This window comes from Quercus robur, chromosome 3 (genome assembly GCF_932294415.1).
Source record: "Quercus robur chromosome 3, dhQueRobu3.1, whole genome shotgun sequence".
NCBI lineage: Eukaryota > Viridiplantae > Streptophyta > Magnoliopsida > Fagales > Fagaceae > Quercus > Quercus robur.
This window is the reverse complement of record NC_065536.1, coordinates 540,497-561,962: the sequence shown is the minus strand read 5'-3', so window position 1 is coordinate 561,962 and position 21,466 is coordinate 540,497. Positions and strand designations below refer to the sequence as shown.

The window sequence follows — 21,466 nt, the reverse complement described above, 5'->3', positions numbered from 1 at the left end:
CTGAATGTTTAAGAGATACTTTTAATTTCTTCGTAATCAATGACAAAATATAATAGCTGCATAGCCCAAATTTAATGGGGGCAATCAGACAATAACAAATGTATTTTGCATTAAGGAGAAGCAAAGATGAGATATTCACCTACTAAAAAAAAAAAAAAGCGCTGAAGCAAAATTACACTCCAATAACTGAAAAGTGGGACCAAGGCAAGCTCCAAGGTATTTAGTGGCAAATGTAGGTGAAAATTTTTTGGCATGAATTTGATTTCAAGACAAGCCAATTAAATTCACAGTACGCTTAACTGTTTAAAGCTTCTGTGTTGGACAAAAACAAGAAATCAAGGAAAGAAAAAAATTCAAAAAAGAAATTATTTATATCAAAAAACGAAAAAAAAAAAAATTAAAGGAGGAAATCTTTGACAAAGAAATCAAGAAAGGAGGGAAAAAACTTTTTGATAAGCAAATAAGAGTGTGAGTAGCAATATAGCTTAGAAAACCAGTTGTGCATAACAAATCAAGAATCATTATTCTAAGCTCACAAACACTGTACCTCATTACCTATAAAGAGCCACAGTTTATATCTTTAAAATGAACTACAAGAAACAAAATATATTATCCACCAGCAAAACACCCATCTACATAGTCAATCCAAATTTAGAAAAGGAATAGATACCTAAAAAAAATTAGGAAAAAAAAAAAGAAGAAGAGAAATTTCATAATGATTTTTACATACATCATGAGTTCATGACAAAGCAACATAATTTTTGGACTGATGTCAAAGACAACACCACACAACAACTACAGGCAGATACTTAATCAAAACACATTCAGCTATACCCAAAAGCCCCAAATTTTCATACCCAAAGCAGATAATCAAGTTTTATACTCAAAAGGAAACCCAGTCACTAAACAAAACTCTAAGGGATTCAGTCACTTCTAAAAGGCAAATAAAAAGAGTAACAAAAAGAAAAATAAAAGAGAAAAGACAATAAAGAGAAAGAGAGGAGGACCCGGTAGCCACCAGTGGTGGTGGCACCGACGATAGCACCTCTAGCAGCCGAAGGAGAGAGACAGGAACGTACCAGAACTCCGCCGGTAGTGGAGGTGTGCATGGGACGCAGTGGCTGCTAGCTGTAGCCATGGAGATTGAGCAATGGTGTGAGAGAGTTTTTGAATTTTGGGTAGAGAAAGATCTAAAGAAAGAGAGAGTTTTTTGTTTTTTTTGGGTACCTAAAAGGCAGAGAGAAGAGTTAACCTTTACAGCTAACCCCGGTTGAACTTGCTGAGTTAAGTCAGTTGGATTTTAATTGACGTGGCATGCTTCAGACCTTAGATTTATTTCAAACGAATCCTGTCCATAAAATGGACACTCTCCATTTCAAATAGAAATGGAGAGGATCCGGATCCAAAAAATTCCTTTATATCTTGAACAAATATTAAACACAAAAAACGTAAAGAAACTGCAAAAAACTTGGACAAGAAATAATTCAATAAAATTGTCCTTGCTATGAAAAGACTCATTCCTCAAAACCCAAGCACTGAAAAGATTCAATACAAACTATATAGTACATTATTGAACGTTCTGAAGTTGACCCAAATCCTAAAGCATTATATTGAAACAATTGGAGAAAAGTTTCAATTTTTGTAACGTTATTGGTCTCATTCCGAATAACAAAAGTCACAGAATCATTCCCAATGCCTTGCACTTCGATTAGACAATTCACACCAATAGACAGCCCAAATCAAATTCAAATGGCTTTTTTCCTTCAAATTCTTTGCATCAACAAAATCCACAATGGAGGCTGATTCACCTTTTTCCTCAACCCAAGCATGTCGCACTGCTGCAATTTAGCCTAGTTTAATTGTTGGGTTTCCTTGCCATCATTTGTGGCTGAAGCAATCTAAAGTTGCCCTTTCTCTCTTTGACTTTGGGGCGAGGGTTTATGCAAGTGATGTAGATTTTGTTTTGTTAGGTTGTATTGAAGAATTTGGGTGAATGGTAAGGGGTTGGGGTGAATCTGTGCAGCCTAATATTATTATTATTATTATTATTATTATTATTATTTCTCTTCAGATTGTTGTGTTTCTGGGTAAGCTTTTGGTAGCTAAGAAACTAGAAGAGTACAAAGGAAAGTTAAAAAAACTGAGAAATTTTGTTTTGAATTCTTTTTTTTTTCTTTCTTTCAATTAATTTTTTTAGATTTTTTTATTTGACATGGCTTTTATTTTATCTTTAAAATGCTTATGTGGATTTTTGATGTTTAATTATTTGATTTTATATTATTATGTTAGTCATGTGTGCACCAACAATGCAAATTGTTTGTCATCTAAACATTTTCTGTTAGTGAGTTAATGGTAGAGACTAAATTGACTGGAAGTTGAAAATAACAATGGCCATATTGACTACTACCAAAATATAGGGATCAAATTGATCATAATCTCAAAATATAGGAACCAAAATGGTGTTTCCGCCTTAAAATAAAATAAAAAATATCTAACCTATAGGTCCAATCTAATCTAGGTGGGTTGGATTAGGTTGGGTTGAACTCATGTGATGGGTTAATTTTTTTCAAACTGATTATGATAGGTCGGATTTGAAAAATCTCCTCAACTCAACCTATACACGCGCCTAACTAGAATTGAGTGCACTAGCAAGTGCACTTTAGATTGACATCACATAGAAATTAACCAAATCAAATACGGCTTTGTCTTGTATGGCTAGAAAATCTAGCTCAGCCAACTTGGATTGTAGCCACCTTATTTGACTATGGAATTGGCGAATTGCTAATTGAAAAGGTACCATAAGCCAAGTAGTGCTTGCATGTGTCTTTCTCATTTTTGCGTGCATCGTCAACACAAATTACTATAGGCATAGCTCTAGGTGCATGCCAAGGTCATATTTGCCTCTTGAAGGTTGTGATTTTGGTGCATTGTCAAGAAGTGGTATCACATCTCCATCAAATGCATACGTGACTTTCTTGCATGGATGCACAATAGTGCTTACAGACGCTTTGGTTATTTTGCTCTGTATATATGTGCCTTTGTGCAGCATAGAATGTGTGGTGTGGCAAAATGTAGGAGTGAAAGATAAACGATCCCTTTGAAGGAGACTTTGTGCAAAGTTGAAAGAACTTCTCTTTGTTATTAATGGTTCAACCACTAACTTTGTATTCAGCCTCAACCTTTGTCCTGAGAGAGAACTTTGTATTTGTGTGAGAGAATAATTAGGGTCAATTGAGATTTGAGTATTGTCAGAGTACCAATACACCATTTTTGTATTTTTTATTTAGTGAAAATTTGCCCGAAACATTAATATATTCCACTTAATTTTTGATTTATTTATTCAACTAGTCACTAAGCTACAAGTTTAACTTTGTTATCGAGAATATTGGTTTTTGTTGAATTTTACTAGATGGCCACAAATGAATATTAAAAATTTTATAGGTCTTTCAATAATTCACTTGAGCTCTCTAAAACTTACAGATTAACCCATAGTGAACTCTACTATTACAACATCCCAACCTCCCCCCCCCCCCCTCCCCTTCCTTTTTTTTAAGGAGATACCTTTGTCACTTAAATCTTACCATCAACATGTTTTAATAATACACATATTTTAAATTGAAGTTTACACAATTGTTTGAAATGAGTAATGATATAAATGCTCCTAAGACCATCTTTAAAATTTTAGTAGGGGCTTATTCAATCTTTTAGGAATCATGGAACAATACAGCATTTTCTTGTTTAATTGTAAATGAAGAATTTTGATTGACAATTCATGATATCCTACCAAATTATTAAAAAAAAAAAAAAAAATTATTTTGGTATTGTATGTGTTTACTGTTTACACTATTATTTTAGAAGATTTGACTTCATACACATCTCATATTATATTATTCATTTATTTGTAGGAAGCTAAATAAAAGTGATGGGTAATCTTGACATTGCATTTTTAAACCTAAGTATAGTTTGAGAAGAATAAATATTTATTAGACAAAACTTAGGTATAGTACCTTAGATTCCCCTCTTAAGATTCAGCCATGTGATTATTTAACTAAAAAATATACTTCCATCCTAAGAAAAAAAATTCACATCGCAGAATTTTAAAAAATGAACCTAAAGAATAGCACCTAAATACTGTACCTAAGTCTTGCCCATAGTTATTATAGGATTCCTAAAAGCAAATCAAATATAGGGATTTCATGTCCAAAAAATCATAATCAATTTGTAATCAATTTAAACATGAGTATAGTTATATCCCCAAGTATCCAGATTCATAAGCATTATATTTCCCAGGAACTTGAATGCTGAAGGGCACATATTAGATTTGCAGAAACAAGCACTTCATATTAAGCCCCACAGTCATCATTTTGTCGTCAAAACCACCACCCATACTGTATACCATCATTATTAATTGTGTTATTATACCAAGTTTGCAAGGAAAGTCACTAGTTTTGTTAAATTGTGTTGTCAATTAACTCTCAATATGTAATGATTAAAGAGTTCTTTTTTTCTTTTTTTTAAACCTTGCAAAATGTTGTATATTATTTACTAAATCATAAATCATTAACAAAATATTTAAATACAATGGGTTGTGTTGTCAATTAACTCTCAATATGTAATTGTAGGGTCCGATTTTTCTGATCTGGCCCAGGATGCGTGGGACTTTAGACCAGCGAGCCCGGTACAATGAATTTGTAGAGAGTGAGCCAAAGAGCTAGGTTTTGGTGTATGGACAACAGTTGTCATGGTGTTTTACTCGATAGGATGAGATAGGCTGAGTTCATCTGGGAGAGTTGGTCCTCGGTACAGTTCCGGGAGCCCTTTCTGGTCCCTCTTGTGTGTTGGGGGTTCTTCGCCCCGCCTCCCCTGCTTCTCTTTACTCCCCTTTTATAGTAGTTTTCTTCCTCCTAAATTGGGTTCCTAAGGTAAGTACTTGTTTCATCAGCCCTTCCCTCCAGTTGTTGGGAGTGGTTGTAAGGACAAAGAAGTATGGCTGTGTCAGGCACAAGGCACTGAATGCAATAATGGCAGCCTTTCCTTTAAACACTCTCGTTGTCCTTTTCTAGTTTAGTACTTTTCCCGCTCCATGGGATGATAGGGAGTGTCACTACCGGTAGCAGGTTACCTCCTCCATCATCGGCTACACTATGCCGAGGAGGGCTCTCCTTGTGGTCGAGGAAGGGCTTTTCCTCCCCGCGACCGATGAGGGATTTTTCCCTTAGGCTGGGCCTTTGGCCCAATATAGACATCGACATGGGCCTAATGGTCTTTTACCCCCCATAATAGCCCCTTAAAATCCTGCTGTCCGGCTCCTCGGACGGAGAGGAGGGTTTTGGTGACATCGGGCTTCCGTCTCGGCTTGCCACGTCAGGCCCTCTATTAAAGGCCAGAGCCTCTTCGTTTGCCTAAGGTGCGTTTCCAGCTGTGAGACATTCTTTTAATCTATCCAAGCCGCGTCCCTGTCGTTTCGGTATACGAGAATAAGGGTCCCTTCACGAGGTGACATAAATTCAACGGTTGAAGATCACTTTGGAGATTGAGCGAGATTTATTTCGCCCGTAATTCCTTTTTGGAGATTTGGGTGAATTGATTGCCACCAGGTTTGCCTCCTATATAAGAAACACGGTGGGAGGTCATTCCCTTTATTTGCAGATCCTTTAAGCTTTTCAGATTCCTAACTCTCCAATTGTTCCCAAAGTCCCCATTACCAATGTGACTGAGCTTTAGGAGGTGGAATGGTCAAGGCTAGGGTGAGGGTGAAGGAACCACACCTTCTTCAGAAACCTTGGGTATCTTTGAGATTCAGAATGGCCCGGTCAGGGCAAGGGAGACAAAGGCTCAAGACATTTCTTCTCCTCAATAAGGCAAGAAAGGAGCCTCTTCTTCCTTCAGCCAAAATCCAAAGCAGATGGAGGTCGCATCAGATTTTTGGTGCGACAACACTGGACTTCCATCCGGTGCTGTGTGTTATGCACGTGAGGGCTTGGACTTCCCATCGTCGATACCATCCGTGCTTGCTCGATTGCTGCTAGAACGATGCTTGCTCGATTGCTGCTAGAGCAGGTATGGGGATTTGGCATCCCCGCTTCTTCCTCTCTTTCATCACTAGTGCTATCCAGACTTGCCTAGTCACTGCTAGAGCAAGGTTGTGGACCAGGTGCCTCTGCTTCTTCTTCTCTTCCATCACTGGTGCCACACAGGCTTACTTAGTTACTGCTAGAGCAAAATTGAAGGATCTATCGTTCCTGTGTATTCCCTTTTTTTTTTTTTTTTTTTTATATATATATATATAATTAGCTTATGACATAGGCTTGTCTAAGCCCTTTTATGTATATTGTACTATTTCTTTATCTAATAAAAGATGATTTTATCGCATTTTATGTATCCTTTATTTTCTGCAATAATTATTTTGTAAATGAATGTGTTGGTGTCTTTTCTTTCGAACCGTACTTAGAACCGATGCTCTTGTCAGTAAAGAGTTATTACTTTAAGCTTATCGAAAGCCACGAGCACAAAAATGCCGACTTTAAATAGGTTAACTATATAGGACTAACCGGGATAACAGTCGCACGTTCTGTATTGCAAACGGGGTGACTGCCTAAGGACGTGTAATCTAAAATAGGCTGTCCGAGGAGGCCACTGGGTACTAGGGTTCTTTTATGCGTTTCCGATGATATTCGTAGTTTTAACTTGTTTTAGGTGTCTAGTCCAAGGATCGAGGCATGACTATACCTGGTCTAAACACTCAGAAAGGCACCATTGTGTGTCAGTTCCCATAAGGCCGAGGGGCCGAGGACCATACGAGGCCTCCATTCCGCCTAGGACTTAGGTCTTTCTTGAAGTTGCTAGTTTCCCGTAGATTTGAGTCCGAGGACCATGCAAGACCTTGATTCTGTCTAGCACTTGGCCGTTAGAGTGTCTAGTTTCCCCATAGGTTTGAGTCCGAGGACCATGCAAGACCTTGGTTCTGTCTAGCACTTGGCCGTTAGAGTGTCTAGTTTTCCCATAGGTTTGAGTCCGAGGACCATGCAAGACCTTGGTTCTGTCTAGCACTTAGGTTCTTGGAGTGTCTAGTTTTCCCATAGGTTTAAGTCCGAGGACCATGCAAGACCTTAGTTCTGTCTAGCACTTGGGCTCTTAGAGTGTCTAATTTCCCCATAGGTTTGAGTCCGAGGACCATGCAAGACTTTGGTTTTGTCTAGCACTTCAAAAGATTCCGGTTTAGCCATCGGCTTCTTTGTTGTAAGGAATTCAGCGAACCGGAATATTAGGGGTCTCAAGAGTTAGCCCCTTGACAAGTGCAAGGGGGCGCATATCTGACGTCCGAAGCCCCTTGAACTACGCTGTCTAGCGGTCCTCCCCTCGTAGTGAACATTTCGAAGCGTGACCCAAAACGGAGGTTGAGCCATGATAATGGCGGTGTGTTCCGGGAAATGATGGAGGGCTTTCGCGCAACTCGCACCACTGCCAAAATGATCCTCTCGAGGGATTCTTGTTGATAGGAGCTTGACCGTGACTAATCGTCATATTCTCCAACGCACAAGCTCTTCCCACAGACGGCGCCAATTGTAGGGTCCGATTTTTCTGATCTGGCTCAGGATGCGTGGGACTTTAGATCAGCGAGCCTGGTACAATGAATTTGTAAAGAGTGGGTCAAAGAGCTAGGCTTTGGTGTATGAACAACAGTTTTCATGGTGTTTTACTCGATAGGATGAGATGGACTGAGTTCATCTGGGAGAATTGGTCCTCGGTACAGTTCCGGAAGCCCTTTCTGGTCTCTCTTGTGTGTTGAGGGGTCTTTGCCCCGCCTCCTCTGCTTCTCTTTACTCCCCTTTTATAGTAGTTTTCTTCCTCCTGAATGGGGTCCACAGGGTAGGTACTTGTCCCATCAACCCTTCCCTCTAATTATTGGGAGTGGTTGTAAGGACAGAGAAGTATGGCCGTGTCAAGCACAAGGCATTGAATGCAATAATGGCAGCCTTTCCTTTAAATACTCTCATTGTCCTTTTCTGCTTTAGTACTTTTCCCGTTCCGTGGGATGATAGGGAGTGTCACTACCGGTGGCAGGTTACCTCCTCCATCCTCGGCTACACTGTGCCGAGGAGGGCTCTCCCCGTGGCCAAGGAAGGACTTTTCCTCTCCGCGACCGAGGAGGGATTTTTCCCTTGGGCTGGGCCTTTGGCCCAATATAGACATTGACATGGGCCTAATTGTCTTTTATCCCCCACAGTAATGATTAAAGAGTTTTTTTTTTTTTTAACCTTGAAAAATGTTGTATACTATTTACTAAATCATAAATCATTAACAAAATATTTAAATACAATGGCAGTTCATGTTTGGCCATAGTTGGTTATGAGTGGGACAGTAAGGGTCTGTTTGGATTAAGGGGGACGGAGGGAGAGTAAAATAAAATTGGTTAAAAATAAGCTAATTTTGGACAAATTCTACTCCCCCACCCCCCCCCCCCCCCTCTTCAATTCAAATAGACCATAAGGTAATAAGAGAGTGATAATGTTCAAATCCAAAGTTATAGGATTAGAAATCAACAATTGAAATTTTGAGTTTAATTTATTCAACCTATTGTAGCTACAAGGTTATCACTTATCATTGTCATTGAGAATACTAGTTTGTTGAAGTGTATTATAGGAAAACTAGCCTCTAAGCACGCACGTTGTGCGTGCTCAGAAGTTCTTCTATTTTTTTGGATAAAAATTAATAATTTGCATTTATTATAATTTGGAATTTTTTTTTTCAAACAAATAAAAATGATAAATTATTAAAAATAAGGTAACTGTAATTTCTTTTTTGGACTTGAAAGGAAAAAAAAATTCTAAATTTTAAGAGTTTTCTTTTTGAATTCAAAATGAAATTTGTTATTTGTTCTTTAACATTTATGACTTTATTTCTAAATGAAGCCATTTTTTATTAATGGAGGTATTTTTGAACCATATAAAAGTCCAATTCAAAGAGAAAAATCATTTTATATAAAGTATAGATAAATGAGTGTTAGAAATTTTGTAAATCTTTAAATATTCCATTTAAGTCATAAATTACCACACATGGAAATCCCATTGTGAAAAAAAAAAAATCACCACTACTAAAACAGTATCTATTCTATACCTCTCCCATTTTCTGTTAGTGTGTTTATACTTTATTTAAAATTTATATAATTTTTGTTTCATACTAAGAATCATATTCCCGAATAAGACTATAGAGGCTCGACATTGACCCTATAGATAACTCCAAACTTGCATTGTCTTGGATGAATGCAATGATATTTCTAACGTGGGCTTCTACATACCATATTCATTTGAATTTGTACCTGCATACAAACAAGAATTTTTTTGGTAGAAAACAAACCAGAGTTGTAACTTCTATATATCATTGCATACCATTGGTGTCATAATCACTCCACGAGTATAAGTGCTTGTGAGGTGTGAAATGTAAGGGCCTGTTTGGGTAAGCATTTTTCGTCACTCAATTTCCGTCACTCATCACTCATCACTCATCACTCATCACTCATTACTCAATTTTTCACATTCGTTTGCCATCATCACTCAGTTTCCATCACTCACAATTTTTCACACTATTTGGAGGGCCCACGCCTGTCACAGTGCAGCTTTTTTTTTTTTTTTTTTCCTCCTGGGTTGGCTATTCGGTCTGGGTTTTTTTTTTTTTTTTTCACTAAGTTTGGTGAGTCTAGGTACTAAAGAAAAAAAAAAGAATAGAACAGAACAGACGAACCATTAAAAAAAAAAAAAAAAGAAGAAGAAGAAGAAGACGTACGAACAGCCAACGCCAACCCAGCAGAAAAAAAAAAAAAAAAAAAAAAAAAAAAAAAAAAAAAAAAAAAAAGATGAAAGAACAGCCAACGCCAACCCAGCAGAAAAGAAAAATAAATAAATAAATAAATGAGGAAAGAACGGCCAACGCCAACCCAGCAAGGAAAAAAAAAAAAACGAACAGCCAACCCAGAAAAAAAAAAAAAAAAAAAAAAAAAAAAAAAAAAAAAAAAGGTGGTCAAAAGTTGCGGCTGTGGGTCCCTCATGTGTGTTTATTTACAAAAATGCCATTGAGTTATGGAAACTGAAAACAGCCTTTTGTTGTTTTCAGTTTCCATAACTCATAACTCAAAAATCAGAGAATTGAGTGATGGAAACAGAGTTATGGAAACAGAGTTATCGTTTGGCCAAACAACCTTTTTGCTATGGGTCCCACCATTTTTTAGTTATGAGTTATGGAAACTGAGAATTGAGTTGTGGAAATTGCTTACCCAAACAGGCTCTAAGAATTAGAGTTTAAGTTTTCAAGAAGAAACTTCACAGACATATACATTTAAATTAGATTAGAGTAGAATTTCTATCTTATATAAAAATAAAAAATAAAATAAAATAACTTATTTAACTAGGAATATTACTAACATTAAACCAACAAGTTGCAGCAACCGAGTTTCAAAGTCATAAATATACACATGACATGGAAATGGAATGCAAAATGATAATTTTTTATATATATATATATATAAATTATGCATATCTTTTTTTTTTTTTGGTTGAAAAATTATGCATATCGAAAACTAATACTTTGTACAACACTTTTAATTTGTATTTTAAAAATAAATTTGGGTTTTTGGGCTATCTTGAGATTGTTTTGTTTCCCACGGGTATAACAAAGCGCGTGAAGATGTGGACCTGACAAATCAATTCGACCAGAGTGTCAAACAAGCGACGGTTCCTAGGTGCCACGTTGTAGAATAAGGACGGCAGAGATGGAGGCTTTATAAACCAAAAATAAATTGCCAAGTGTTCCCTAATCACTATTCACAGTTCACAGATGTCAACAGTCAACAACACAAACTCAAATCAAATACTCAAGCAAAGCATAGCAAACCCAAAAAAAAAAAAGAGTGGAAGATTCATTCAGCCGCCCTCTCACGTGTGACAGATATGATATATAGGGTTAATCTTACTTTAATCCAAATCAATTACTACTAATTATTAGTTTTTTAATAATCCAATAATCGATGTCTGTAATGGCCTTTTTTTTTGTTTTTTTCTAACTTTGAGGGAACATCTTTTGATTTGATTACTTAAAAATAATAATCTCATTTTGTTAGTCAAAACATCACATTCTGTCACATTTTTCTATGGATCTTCTATTTATTTTATTTAAATTATTCTTTGATATTGTTTTGAAGTTATACATTTCTCAATTTGATATTGTTTTGTGTTATACAAGACAACGAATTGGTGAATGGTGATCCTTATATATATTTATTGGGTTTTCTTTCATCCGTATAAAAATGTTAAGGTATTTATTTGTAACTTAGGCTATGTTTGTTTCACATGAAAACCAATTCTAGAAAGCATTTTATACCATTGTGTATGTTTGGCACCAACTGAAAATGTTTTACACTTTGACCGTAAAATACCCCCTCACACCTGTAAAATCATTTCCATAGTTGTTTTACCTTCAAACAACATTTTACAGAGAGAGAGAGAGAGAGAGAGAGAGAGAGAGAGAGAGAGAGAGAGAGAGAGAGAGAGAGAGAGAGAGAGAGAGTCGCCGCTGGAAGCTCATCAACATCGCCATCCAGATCGTCACCACCCAAGATTGGAGTCGCCATCATAGTCGCCACTGGAAGCTTATCGGTGTCGCCATTCAAATCGTCACCACCCAAGATCGGAGTCGCCATCATCGTTATTGTCACCACCCAAGATTGGAGTCGCCATCATAGTCGCCACTGGAAGCTTATCGGTGTCGCCATTCAGATCGTCACCACCCAAGATCGGAGTCGCCATCATCATTCTCAACCCAAAGCTCATCAGCGTCACCGTTCTCGTCATCATTCTCATTCTCGATTGCCATCTAGATCCACCCAAAACTCATTGGCGCCGCTATCCTCCATTCACTTTGATCTCTTTCTTTTTTCCTCAATCTGCCACTCTTTCTCCCTCTGATCTCACTCTTTCTTCCTCTTGCTCAATGTTTTTATTTTGATTTTTGGTTGTGTTAAGTGTATATATTGAAATTTTCTGTAATAAAATTTGTTTGGATGCTGAGAAAATGTGAAAAATTTGTAAGAAAATAGCATTTTTAGAATGTTACCAAACACCAAAAATCGTTTTCCGGACTATTTTTTATTGCACAACCAAACATCCGAACTTCATTTTCCTTACAGGAATTCACTTCCCCTGCATTCATTTTGCACTCGGAATTCGATTTACATTAAACCAAACGCACCCTTATTAATGTAATAGTTGGGAAAATATACTATTTTATAACATTTTTCAATTATATAAAAATTAAATATGAAATGTTGTTAAATTATTCATATGAAAAATTGTTTTAATACTTATATAAAACTCTAGTTGATATAATACTTGTAATAAGACAAGAAAAGAACTCTTTTTCACCCAAAAATTTAAAATTGGTATTCTAAATAGTATTTCTAAAATAAATGCAAAAGGATTTGTTTGTGATTGTTATTATCAGTTAAATATCTTATTTTAAATGATGGAATTTTTCTTCAACCAAATTATTCACGTGACATATTTAAATAATTATATGGCCACTTGATTAAAGTATACATGGATAATTATACGAATCTCTGTCAATCTTTCTAATCGGGAAATATTAGCTCTAATACTATATGTTAAATATGCAAAAAATATATGCAGATGAGAAAGCAAAAAATAGAGAACATATGAACACGAGGTTTACATGGTTCAACCTAAACCTAAATACTTATGTCCACAGAGTAAATTTAAGGGCTACATTTTTATTATATGAAAATGTAGTATAAATTTTGTGTTTCAATGAACCCATCTCATACTCATATATAGTAAGCTAATTAATCCTAGACAAACCATTATAACTATGGTTAATAGACTTTTAATACAAATATGAGACTTAGCTATTGTAGTTGTACTATGGTTATATAATGTATTATAAACCCGGTTTAAAATACTATTATTATTATTTTCGTATGTGTTCTAATAAGTATAACTGTTTATTAAAAAAAAAAAAAAAAAAAGTAGAATTGGGCTTGAGTCAATGCTATAGGGGTAATGTATCTCTAACATTAATAAGTTTGAACTTTTATCTTATTTATTATAACAACAATTATTTACAAAACATGTGATAATAAACAAACTAGGATTGATATTGGGCCGTTGGGTTGGGACATTATTTTGAGAGGGACCCCTCCCTGCTCCCAAACACATAATCACGTAGATATGAATATGGTGATGTTATATCTTCAATTATGTTACTAGGAGGGCCATATGCATATGATGATGATGGAAGAAAATAATGTTTCATTGAGTTGAATGCATCACATGGTTTGTGATCATCCAAAGCATATAAACAACAAATTTGCAAGAAAAAAATTGCATAACGTAACCAGATCGTGCTCACATCACAACTCACATATACTATTAGAGTAAGAAGGGACCATGCCAAGGAGATGGGGCTTAGTAATTTAATTATAGAGTTGGATGCTTTGAGTGTTGTTTTGTTGATAAATAATAATACTATTAACTTGTTAATGGAGCCATTACTTACCGATTGCAGGAACCTGCTGAGCGAGATCCCCAACAAGCAAATAGTCCACATATATAGGGAGGCCAACCAGTGTGCTGATGCGTTGGCTAAGTTTGGGGCTATTAGTGCTAACTCTTTTGTAATATTTTTGAATCCTCCGTCTGTGGTGGAAAGTATATTAGCGGCTGACAAAGCTAGCTTAAGATGTAATAGACTTATTAATCTTTAAGTTTAATGAAAGTTCTTTTGCTTACCAAAAAAAAAAAAAAAAAAGAAGGGACCATGTTAATGTTGTCCTTTCTAGTGTTCCTTTCCCTTCCCTAGTCGTGCCCCAAATATGCAGGGGCCTGACATCAACACCGAGGCTGTCAGTCACTATTTGGCTATTTGCCTCGTAGACATAGTTTGTTATTTTTATTTTTTATTAGTATTTTATTTTGAATCACTCTGTTTACATAAAGAACTGCACAGTAAATTTCACAAAATATTAATTTGTCATGCCACTTCACATCTATAGAGTATAGCCTCGCCAAAATTTGAACTCAAAAGTCTCAAACTCAAATTTTGGATTTATGTGTATGTGAGGTGGCAAGATTAAGACATAAAATTTTATGTCTTAATCTTGTACCCATGAGCATGCTTTTCTGAGTTGTCTATCTCTCAGCTGATTTTTTCCTGCACTTCTTAAGGATCCTCTCCCCGGTTTTGGCAACTCCTCAGTATCCTGGTCCAATCTTTTTATGGGCTCCTTGGGGGTTTTTCTCATAGAGGCTGAGCCAAACTTCCTCTGCTTTTTTCTTCATTCTCTAAGGCCCAAGGCTTACTCATTCATGAGCTTGGGCTTCCTTTTACCCATTTTAAATGAGCCTTGGCTTATGGATTTGGACTTTCTATCCTGAAGGGCTTATTAGTTTCAAATTTCAATACTTGTAATATTTTGGATCTCAACAGTCTTTTAAATGTTTAAAAAAAAAAAAATCATCTAGATATGAAGGAATTAATAACATGGGAAAAAAAATCACTAACAAATGTTACAATTGTGCCAGTAAAAATAAGTTTTCCGAAATTAAATTTGATAAAATTATATTTAACTTACAAAAAATATTTAGTGTTAACCATATTATCGACAAAAAGAAAAAAATAGTATAATTTTTTATTTCAAAAAGTAAAAAAAAAGAGACTGTAAATAGGAAAAAAAAACTATATCTAAAGTTAAATAAATATGATTTAATTAATTTGTAAAGATAAAATGGTCTCTCTTACAACTGCCGCCAAGCCCCAAAATACATGGAGTCGAGTTGATCTTATCTTGTAGCCAGGTCAATTGATATAGTACATCAATCACAGTTCATATTGCTCCACTTCCATGCTATTTATTTAGAGGTGACAATGGGACTTGTAAAGTGTTAATGGCCTGACCCAACTTCAGATCTGTGATTGATGTACTATATTGGGCCCACGAGGGAAACCGAAGATTAACAAAGTGACAACGCCATTGCCCCATAAGGCCATAACAGATTTGGATTCACATACAAAGTCACGGTTCTGGCTTCTGAGCAGAGACCATCAGGCTAGACTCTTTTTTTTTTTTTTTTTTTTTGATAGAATCAGGCTAGACTCTTGATTGTCGGTAACTTAATTCATAAATTTGTTAAATATACTCCTAATTTAATTAAATAGTTATTATTCCTAAACAATAAAAATTGAAGTTATAATCACAACCATGGTTGTCAAAATCCCGATTTGGATCCTACGATCCTACGATTTTACGATCCCACCTACCTAAAACGATCTAAATCTTTCAAGGATCTTTGCGATCGTTCAATATCAGTAGGATCGTATGATTCTGATGATCCCAAATGACCTTGGTTTCTTGTAATCTTCTTTAACTTAACAAAAGGCTCAGTTGGACCTAAATTAAAAATAAAATCCCAATAGATCAAGTTTTTCCACTCTAATGTATAGAGAATGTTAGTTAGACTCAAATAAAAAATATTCTAATAAAGTATCACATTTTGAGGTTTTTGACATCTTTAAATAATGCTTACAAATGAATGTAGTGATGTATGGTAATTATATCAATAAATGTATAATTTATGTGATTATTTAACATACCAATTGTGTATTTTTTGTTTTTTTCTCAAATAATGTAGGATCTTACGATCCACGATCCGATCCTACGATTCACGATCCTACCTACCTCCCACGATCCTACGTAGGATCTCGATTTTGACAACCTTGATCACAACTCAACAAAATTATTCCAAAAAAAAAAACTAGTAGTTAAAATAAATATTTTTTACCATTGAAATGTACAGATTTTCTATTCTAAAAATGTTGTGATGGAGATATCTTAAGGATCATTTTTTTTTTCTTTTTTCTTCTAATCATGTAATATTTTGCAAAATTGAAATGAATGCTTTTCTGCTATTGAAATGAATGACATAGATAATAAATCAGGAAAAGGAGAAGAGAATTATGAAGGCATCACATTTTAATGCGTGGTTGAAGGTTAGTGTATTGTATCACCTTTTTGAATTAATGTTGTTCAAAAATTATCAATTACTCTATTTTTTTTTCTTAATTTCCCCCTTTTTTTTTATACGTTGCTGGGTTATGAAATTCTGGCTTTAATTTTTCCCCTCTTATATGTTTAATTGAGATATGTTACCTAGATCAAATTGTTTTTTGTAGGATGGAAAAACCCCTCATTGGAGGGACCATTTGGGTTTGTTTTGTGTTTTTACAATTTGACGATTACACATCTCATTTCCTGTTTTTATTTGAGTTTTTTTTTTTTTTTTAATGATATTTACAGTTATTTTTTGTGATTCCTAAATAATTATGATTGGAACAACCTACATTTTTTAACATAAATCCATTTAGTATAGTTGCTAAAGATGGTATGAAGAAGTTCGTTCTTTTTCTGTTTGATACAATAATTCACTTGCGCCCTTTCCCTTCCATTGTGGATCAATTGTTGGGTGTCATTGCAAGAATGAAGCATTACTCTGTAGTTCATAAAAAGAATTATGTCCCAAATGTGAAGAAAGCATGTATTATACAACACCAACAACAGCCTTTATAATAATAAGGAATATCTTAATTTTTTATTCATTTTTGCAGGAAACCTGTGGAACCTATGGTATTTCAGGGGATCGGAGAAAGAAAAAAGTTAAGGGAATGAGCATCAATATTAAAATACAATGGCCTTTTGATGAAATTTTCTTTGCACTTGCATGGAAGCCAAGCCTTTAGTAAGCATCAACTAAAGTTTACACCTTTTCTCAAATACCCATCATGGGTTTAAGAATATCATACAAAACCAATATTCCACCTTTACATCATATTAAAAAAAAAAAAAAAAAAAAGAAGGGAAAAGAAAAAGAAAAAGAAAAATAAAATCTTAAACAGTTTGACACACAGAATGAAGAATCAACTGTCCATCAACGCCTATAAACGAACCCCAAATCAGAGAAACGAAAGACATATTGCCGTTCACAGGTCACACCTCCACCTGCCCAAAAAAAGATGCAAAATTGTCAAAAGCTTAGCCCACAATTAGAGGATAAAGGCAGTCCACTTAAGGGTTAAGTCACAATTATTAAGATGAAATACAAGAAGTATAGTGCAGGTAACGTCAAGATCACGCGGGGCCTATGCATTAAACGCTGTCTATGACTATGAGTCTTACCATAACCCAAACTCACAGCCAGCCCCATGACTCATGACTCATGAGTGTGAGAGTGACATTTGGGCCTCTCTGCTTTTGTTTTTACTTTTACAAATACATTAACAAATCATCTACTTGTTACCATAAAAGAAGTTGTTAATTCAAACTTGTTCAACTTATAAAAACGGTCAAATTGCAATTTCAAGTGAGTTTTTTTTTTTTTTTTTTTAAATTGTAATACTTATTACAACACAACATTAAGCTTATAAATAATACAGATTTCTTTTTGTTAGGACGGTAGTAGAGTTCTTTTTTCCAGGTTGATTTCTCATACCCACAACCATTTACCTTTATGAATTTTTTATTGATAATTCTTTTTTCTTCTTTTTGAGGGACACATTTTAATCATTATAGCTTACCCACCATCCTATAACAAAAGAGTAACCGTATCGATATATATATATATATATAGAAAGTAACACACCCATCTAAAACGTTTTATCTTCTATATATTGAAAGTAACTCATAACTCACCCTTGCCCTCTCATCCTACAAGGATTTATACTTTTATCATTGCACAAAAGTGTGGGTAGATATCTTGTATATTCAATTACGCACAAAGAACACATCAAGTGGAGATTGGGTATTTTAGACAATTAAGTATTATTTAATAGATAATATTATTTTTGTTTTAATAAATCCTTCTTTTAGAAATATTTTACCATTTTCAGTCAAAAAAGAATTTAGTTTAGCATTAAAAAATGGTTATACAAAATATAAAAATAAAACAGAAGCAAAGGGGGGAGAGAGAGAGAGAGAGAGAGAGAGAGAGAGAAGTGAACGGGCGCTTACAAAGATTGAAGTTCACTTGGTGATAACATAGATAGCATAAAGTATCCCAGGGAGATAGCCAAAAAGGGTCAGCAACAAACAAATCCAAAACTCGACCTGAATTAATAATCAACCACATGAAAAATGAATAAGAAAGAAAAATTTAAAAAAAAAAAAGAAAAAAAAGAAAAAAGAAATGAAATGAAATAAAGAAAGTGAATGAATTAGGTACCTCGCAACCAAACCTGAGGAAAACACCAAGAGGAGGCAAAAGAATGGCCAAGATGATATCTATGAAGGTAGCAGTTGTCATATTTCTTTTTCTTTTTGTTGGAAAAAGAGTAGTAAATGAAGATTGGTAAGTGATGATGATGATTCAATAACTAAACTTATGTGTTGTGTTGTGTTGTGTGATAGAAGAAAGTGCAAGGAGAAACAGGTGAATATATAGAGTCAGTCACGCGTACGATTCCCACGTGCTGTCCATGCATTGGATTTGGATACGTGAGAATGAAATAATCATATAATTCTTAGTAATATTTGCGGTTCCTTAGCCTTAGTGGTGTTGACAAAGTGTGTAAATTAATAAAGTCTGTCTATCACTTTCTCTTTGTTTTATTGTCGAGATAGGAATCCTAATAAATGGAGGAACTACGTGGCAAAGCCAAAGTGTTCCATGTGCCCCTTTTTTCATTCCTTTTTTTTTTTTTTTAATTCTTGGCTACCGCTGCCGACGTCCTCTTCGCTCCACGCGCCTTTGCAACTTCTCTATCCTATTTTTCGGTTCTAAAAACTTCTAAATTCTTCTAATTAAATATTCAATTCACAAACTCTTATCCTATCTTTTTTTTTTTTTTGGAAAGAAAATACATTGAAATATTCCTCTCATGTTCAGTTAAACAACCCTCATCATAAAATACGTATAGATATATGTTACAGGTTTGAGGTTTCAAATTTTATCTTGTCTAGAGGTGAAGTTTTAGGCTTTCTCATGTAAAGTTGAAAACGAAATGTTTAATAATTTCTAAGAGAACCATCGAAATAATAGTGATAATTTATTAATTTTATTAGTATAAATATAGAAAGATATTTTGACCTTTTTTTTATTAAATTTTATTAAATTTTCAATTAATAACTTCAGTGCAAGTTTGTCAAACCTAAAAATGCACCTATCCTAGATTCATTAGTCATAGGCACACAAACTCAACATGGTTGAGCATTTTTTTGCTCCTTATAGTACACCAATTCCCCGTTAGAAAATGGCTTGAATTAAGGGTGTAGAGCCAAAAATGGATTGAATTAGGGGTGTGCCCATCCACCAATTCGTTGAAACCAACCCAATCAAACTCAACCCGCTAGGTTTTGTTGATTTTTAGGGGTTTGTGGGTTTAATTAGAATGTCAAAATCTTTTTTATGATGGATCTATCTAGGTGTGGGTTAGTAGATTCACAAATCTGCCTAACCCAATCCCACCCCCCCCCCCCCCCAACACACACACACACACACACATATATATATATAATATGATTTTATTATTTACTCTTTTGTTTATTAATTGACTTGGGATAGAAACTATATAATATTCTACTAACTATAGAATAATAAAACTAGTTCATGTTTATTTTGTTTCTTAACTGGGTTGAGATAGAACTATTTGATATCTTATTCTTAATAACTAAATAAAATGTCATTTGATTAGATTAATTGTGCTGGTTTGATGAACTACCAATATAAATTTGTTGTTATTTGTATTGGTTTAAACTATAAAACACTAATAAAATAGTTTGTGTTAGTTTCATGCTAATACTCTGGTTTATTAAGTTATAAGTTTTTTCTTATTTTTGTTGGTCATAATATTTAATACTCAAGTAAAATAAAATAAAACTTATCCAACCTATGGATCCAACCTAATACAGGTGGGTTGAATTTTTTTCAAACCGACCTATGCACACCCCTAGCTTGAATTGAGTACACTAGCATGTGCATGTAGATTAGCATCACATAGAAACTAACCCAAATCAAATATGGCTCTGTTTAGGGGTGTCCAAGCTGACCCGCACCCTGGCCAACCCGCACGACCAAACCGCCGAGGCTCAAACCAAAAACCATCCTACCCAACTCCAGAAGTGGTCAGTGGCGAGTCTACATGTCCAAAAACCAAATTTGACGAGTCGGTTAGCAGGTCTTCACATGAAAAACCGAATCCAACTAGCCCAATCGAGATTCGCCACTCTCAGACGCAAATCCGTCGAGATTTGGCTAGATCTCAACGAGATCCATCAAGATCTGGCCAGTTCTCCCCATTGGTGCTGCTCCATTGGTTTTGACCGAAATTGACACTGTCCAGCCGACTTGAAACTGAACCGAATAATGTTTTCCAGCGGTTGGCGGTGGGTTAGATTTCCTATAACTCAAAGTGGTCGGGTCGGTTCTGAGTTGGGTACAAACTCGACCTAGGCCAACCCGTGGATAGGCCTAGCTTTGTCTTGTACGGCTAGAAAACCTCTCTCTGCCAACTTGGAGTGTAGCCACCTTATTTGACTACGGAATTGGCGAATTGGTGATTGAAAAAGTACTGTAAGCCAAATACTACTTGCATATGCCTTCTCTCTTTTGCATGTATCGTCAACACATGCAAGTTAATATAGGCGTAGCATTAGGCGCATGCCAAGATCAGATTTTCCCTCTTGAAGGTTGTGATTTTGGTGCATTGTCAAGAAGTGGTATCAAATCTCCACCAAATGCATACATGACTTTCTTGCATGGATGCACAATAGTGCTTAATTGCCCACGCTTTGGTTATTTTGCTCCGTATATATGTGCCTTTGTGCGGTATATATAGAAGGTTAGGTGTGGAGTGGCAAAATGTAAGGAGTGAAAGATCAAAAATCTCTTTGAAGGAGGCTTTGTGCAAAGATGAGAAAACTTCTCGTTGTTAATGGTTAAACCCCTAACTTTGTATTCAACCCCAACTTTTGTACTAATTGTCTGATAGAAAACTTTGTATTTATGTGAGAAAATAATTTGGGTCTATTGAGATTTGGGTATTGTGACCTGTGAGAATGTCATTACATCATTTTATATTTTCTATTTTAGTGAAATTTTGTCATGTGACCACCTGGACGTATGCTAAAAGTCAAATCATGTAAATCATTGGTGTGTATGTTTTTATTTTATTTGCTTGCCAAGTACTCTTCGTCTTCATTATTTATTTATTTTGGGAATCTTTTTCTAAAGTTCATAATATTTTCACATTCAATCTTGCATGGGAATGCTATTTGGATATATTTTTCCACAATAATTTAGTAATAGAAATTCTGCTATTACAACATTCTCTCCCCTTTTTAAAGGAGATAATTGTTGCTTAAATCTTACATCATCACCAATACATTGGAATATTCGGTTCATGTTAAACAACC

General features: G+C 35.1%; 2 protein-coding genes across 5 annotated transcripts in view; both read right to left on the bottom strand.

The window, feature by feature from the left end:
* Nucleotides 1-18,481, bottom strand: part of LOC126716583 (hydrophobic protein RCI2B) — a 57,726-nt gene extending 39,245 nt beyond the window's left edge. For 2 of the 3 annotated variants that reach the window (XM_050417409.1, XM_050417408.1), the window contains exons 1-2: nucleotides 18,279-18,481; nucleotides 18,068-18,163 (exon numbers count right to left, since the gene is read on the bottom strand). In XM_050417409.1, the coding sequence (XP_050273366.1) occupies nucleotides 18,080-18,163; nucleotides 18,279-18,359 (165 nt within the window). In that variant the 5' untranslated portion in view covers nucleotides 18,360-18,481 and the 3' untranslated portion in view covers nucleotides 18,068-18,079. Of the gene's footprint in view, nucleotides 1-16,904; nucleotides 17,060-18,067; nucleotides 18,164-18,278 lie in introns of those variants that run through there. The other variant, XM_050417407.1, reaches the window with a different exon arrangement.
* Nucleotides 1-21,466, bottom strand: part of LOC126716584 (hydrophobic protein RCI2B-like) — a 42,131-nt gene that overhangs the window by 6,453 nt on the left and 14,212 nt on the right. The window contains exon 3 of one of the 2 annotated variants that reach the window (XM_050417412.1): nucleotides 16,905-17,059. The exons of the other annotated variant lie outside the window; for it this stretch is intronic. The gene's annotated coding sequence lies outside the window, so the exon portion shown is untranslated. Of the gene's footprint in view, nucleotides 1-16,904; nucleotides 17,060-21,466 lie in introns of those variants that run through there. 2 annotated transcript variants of the gene reach the window in all.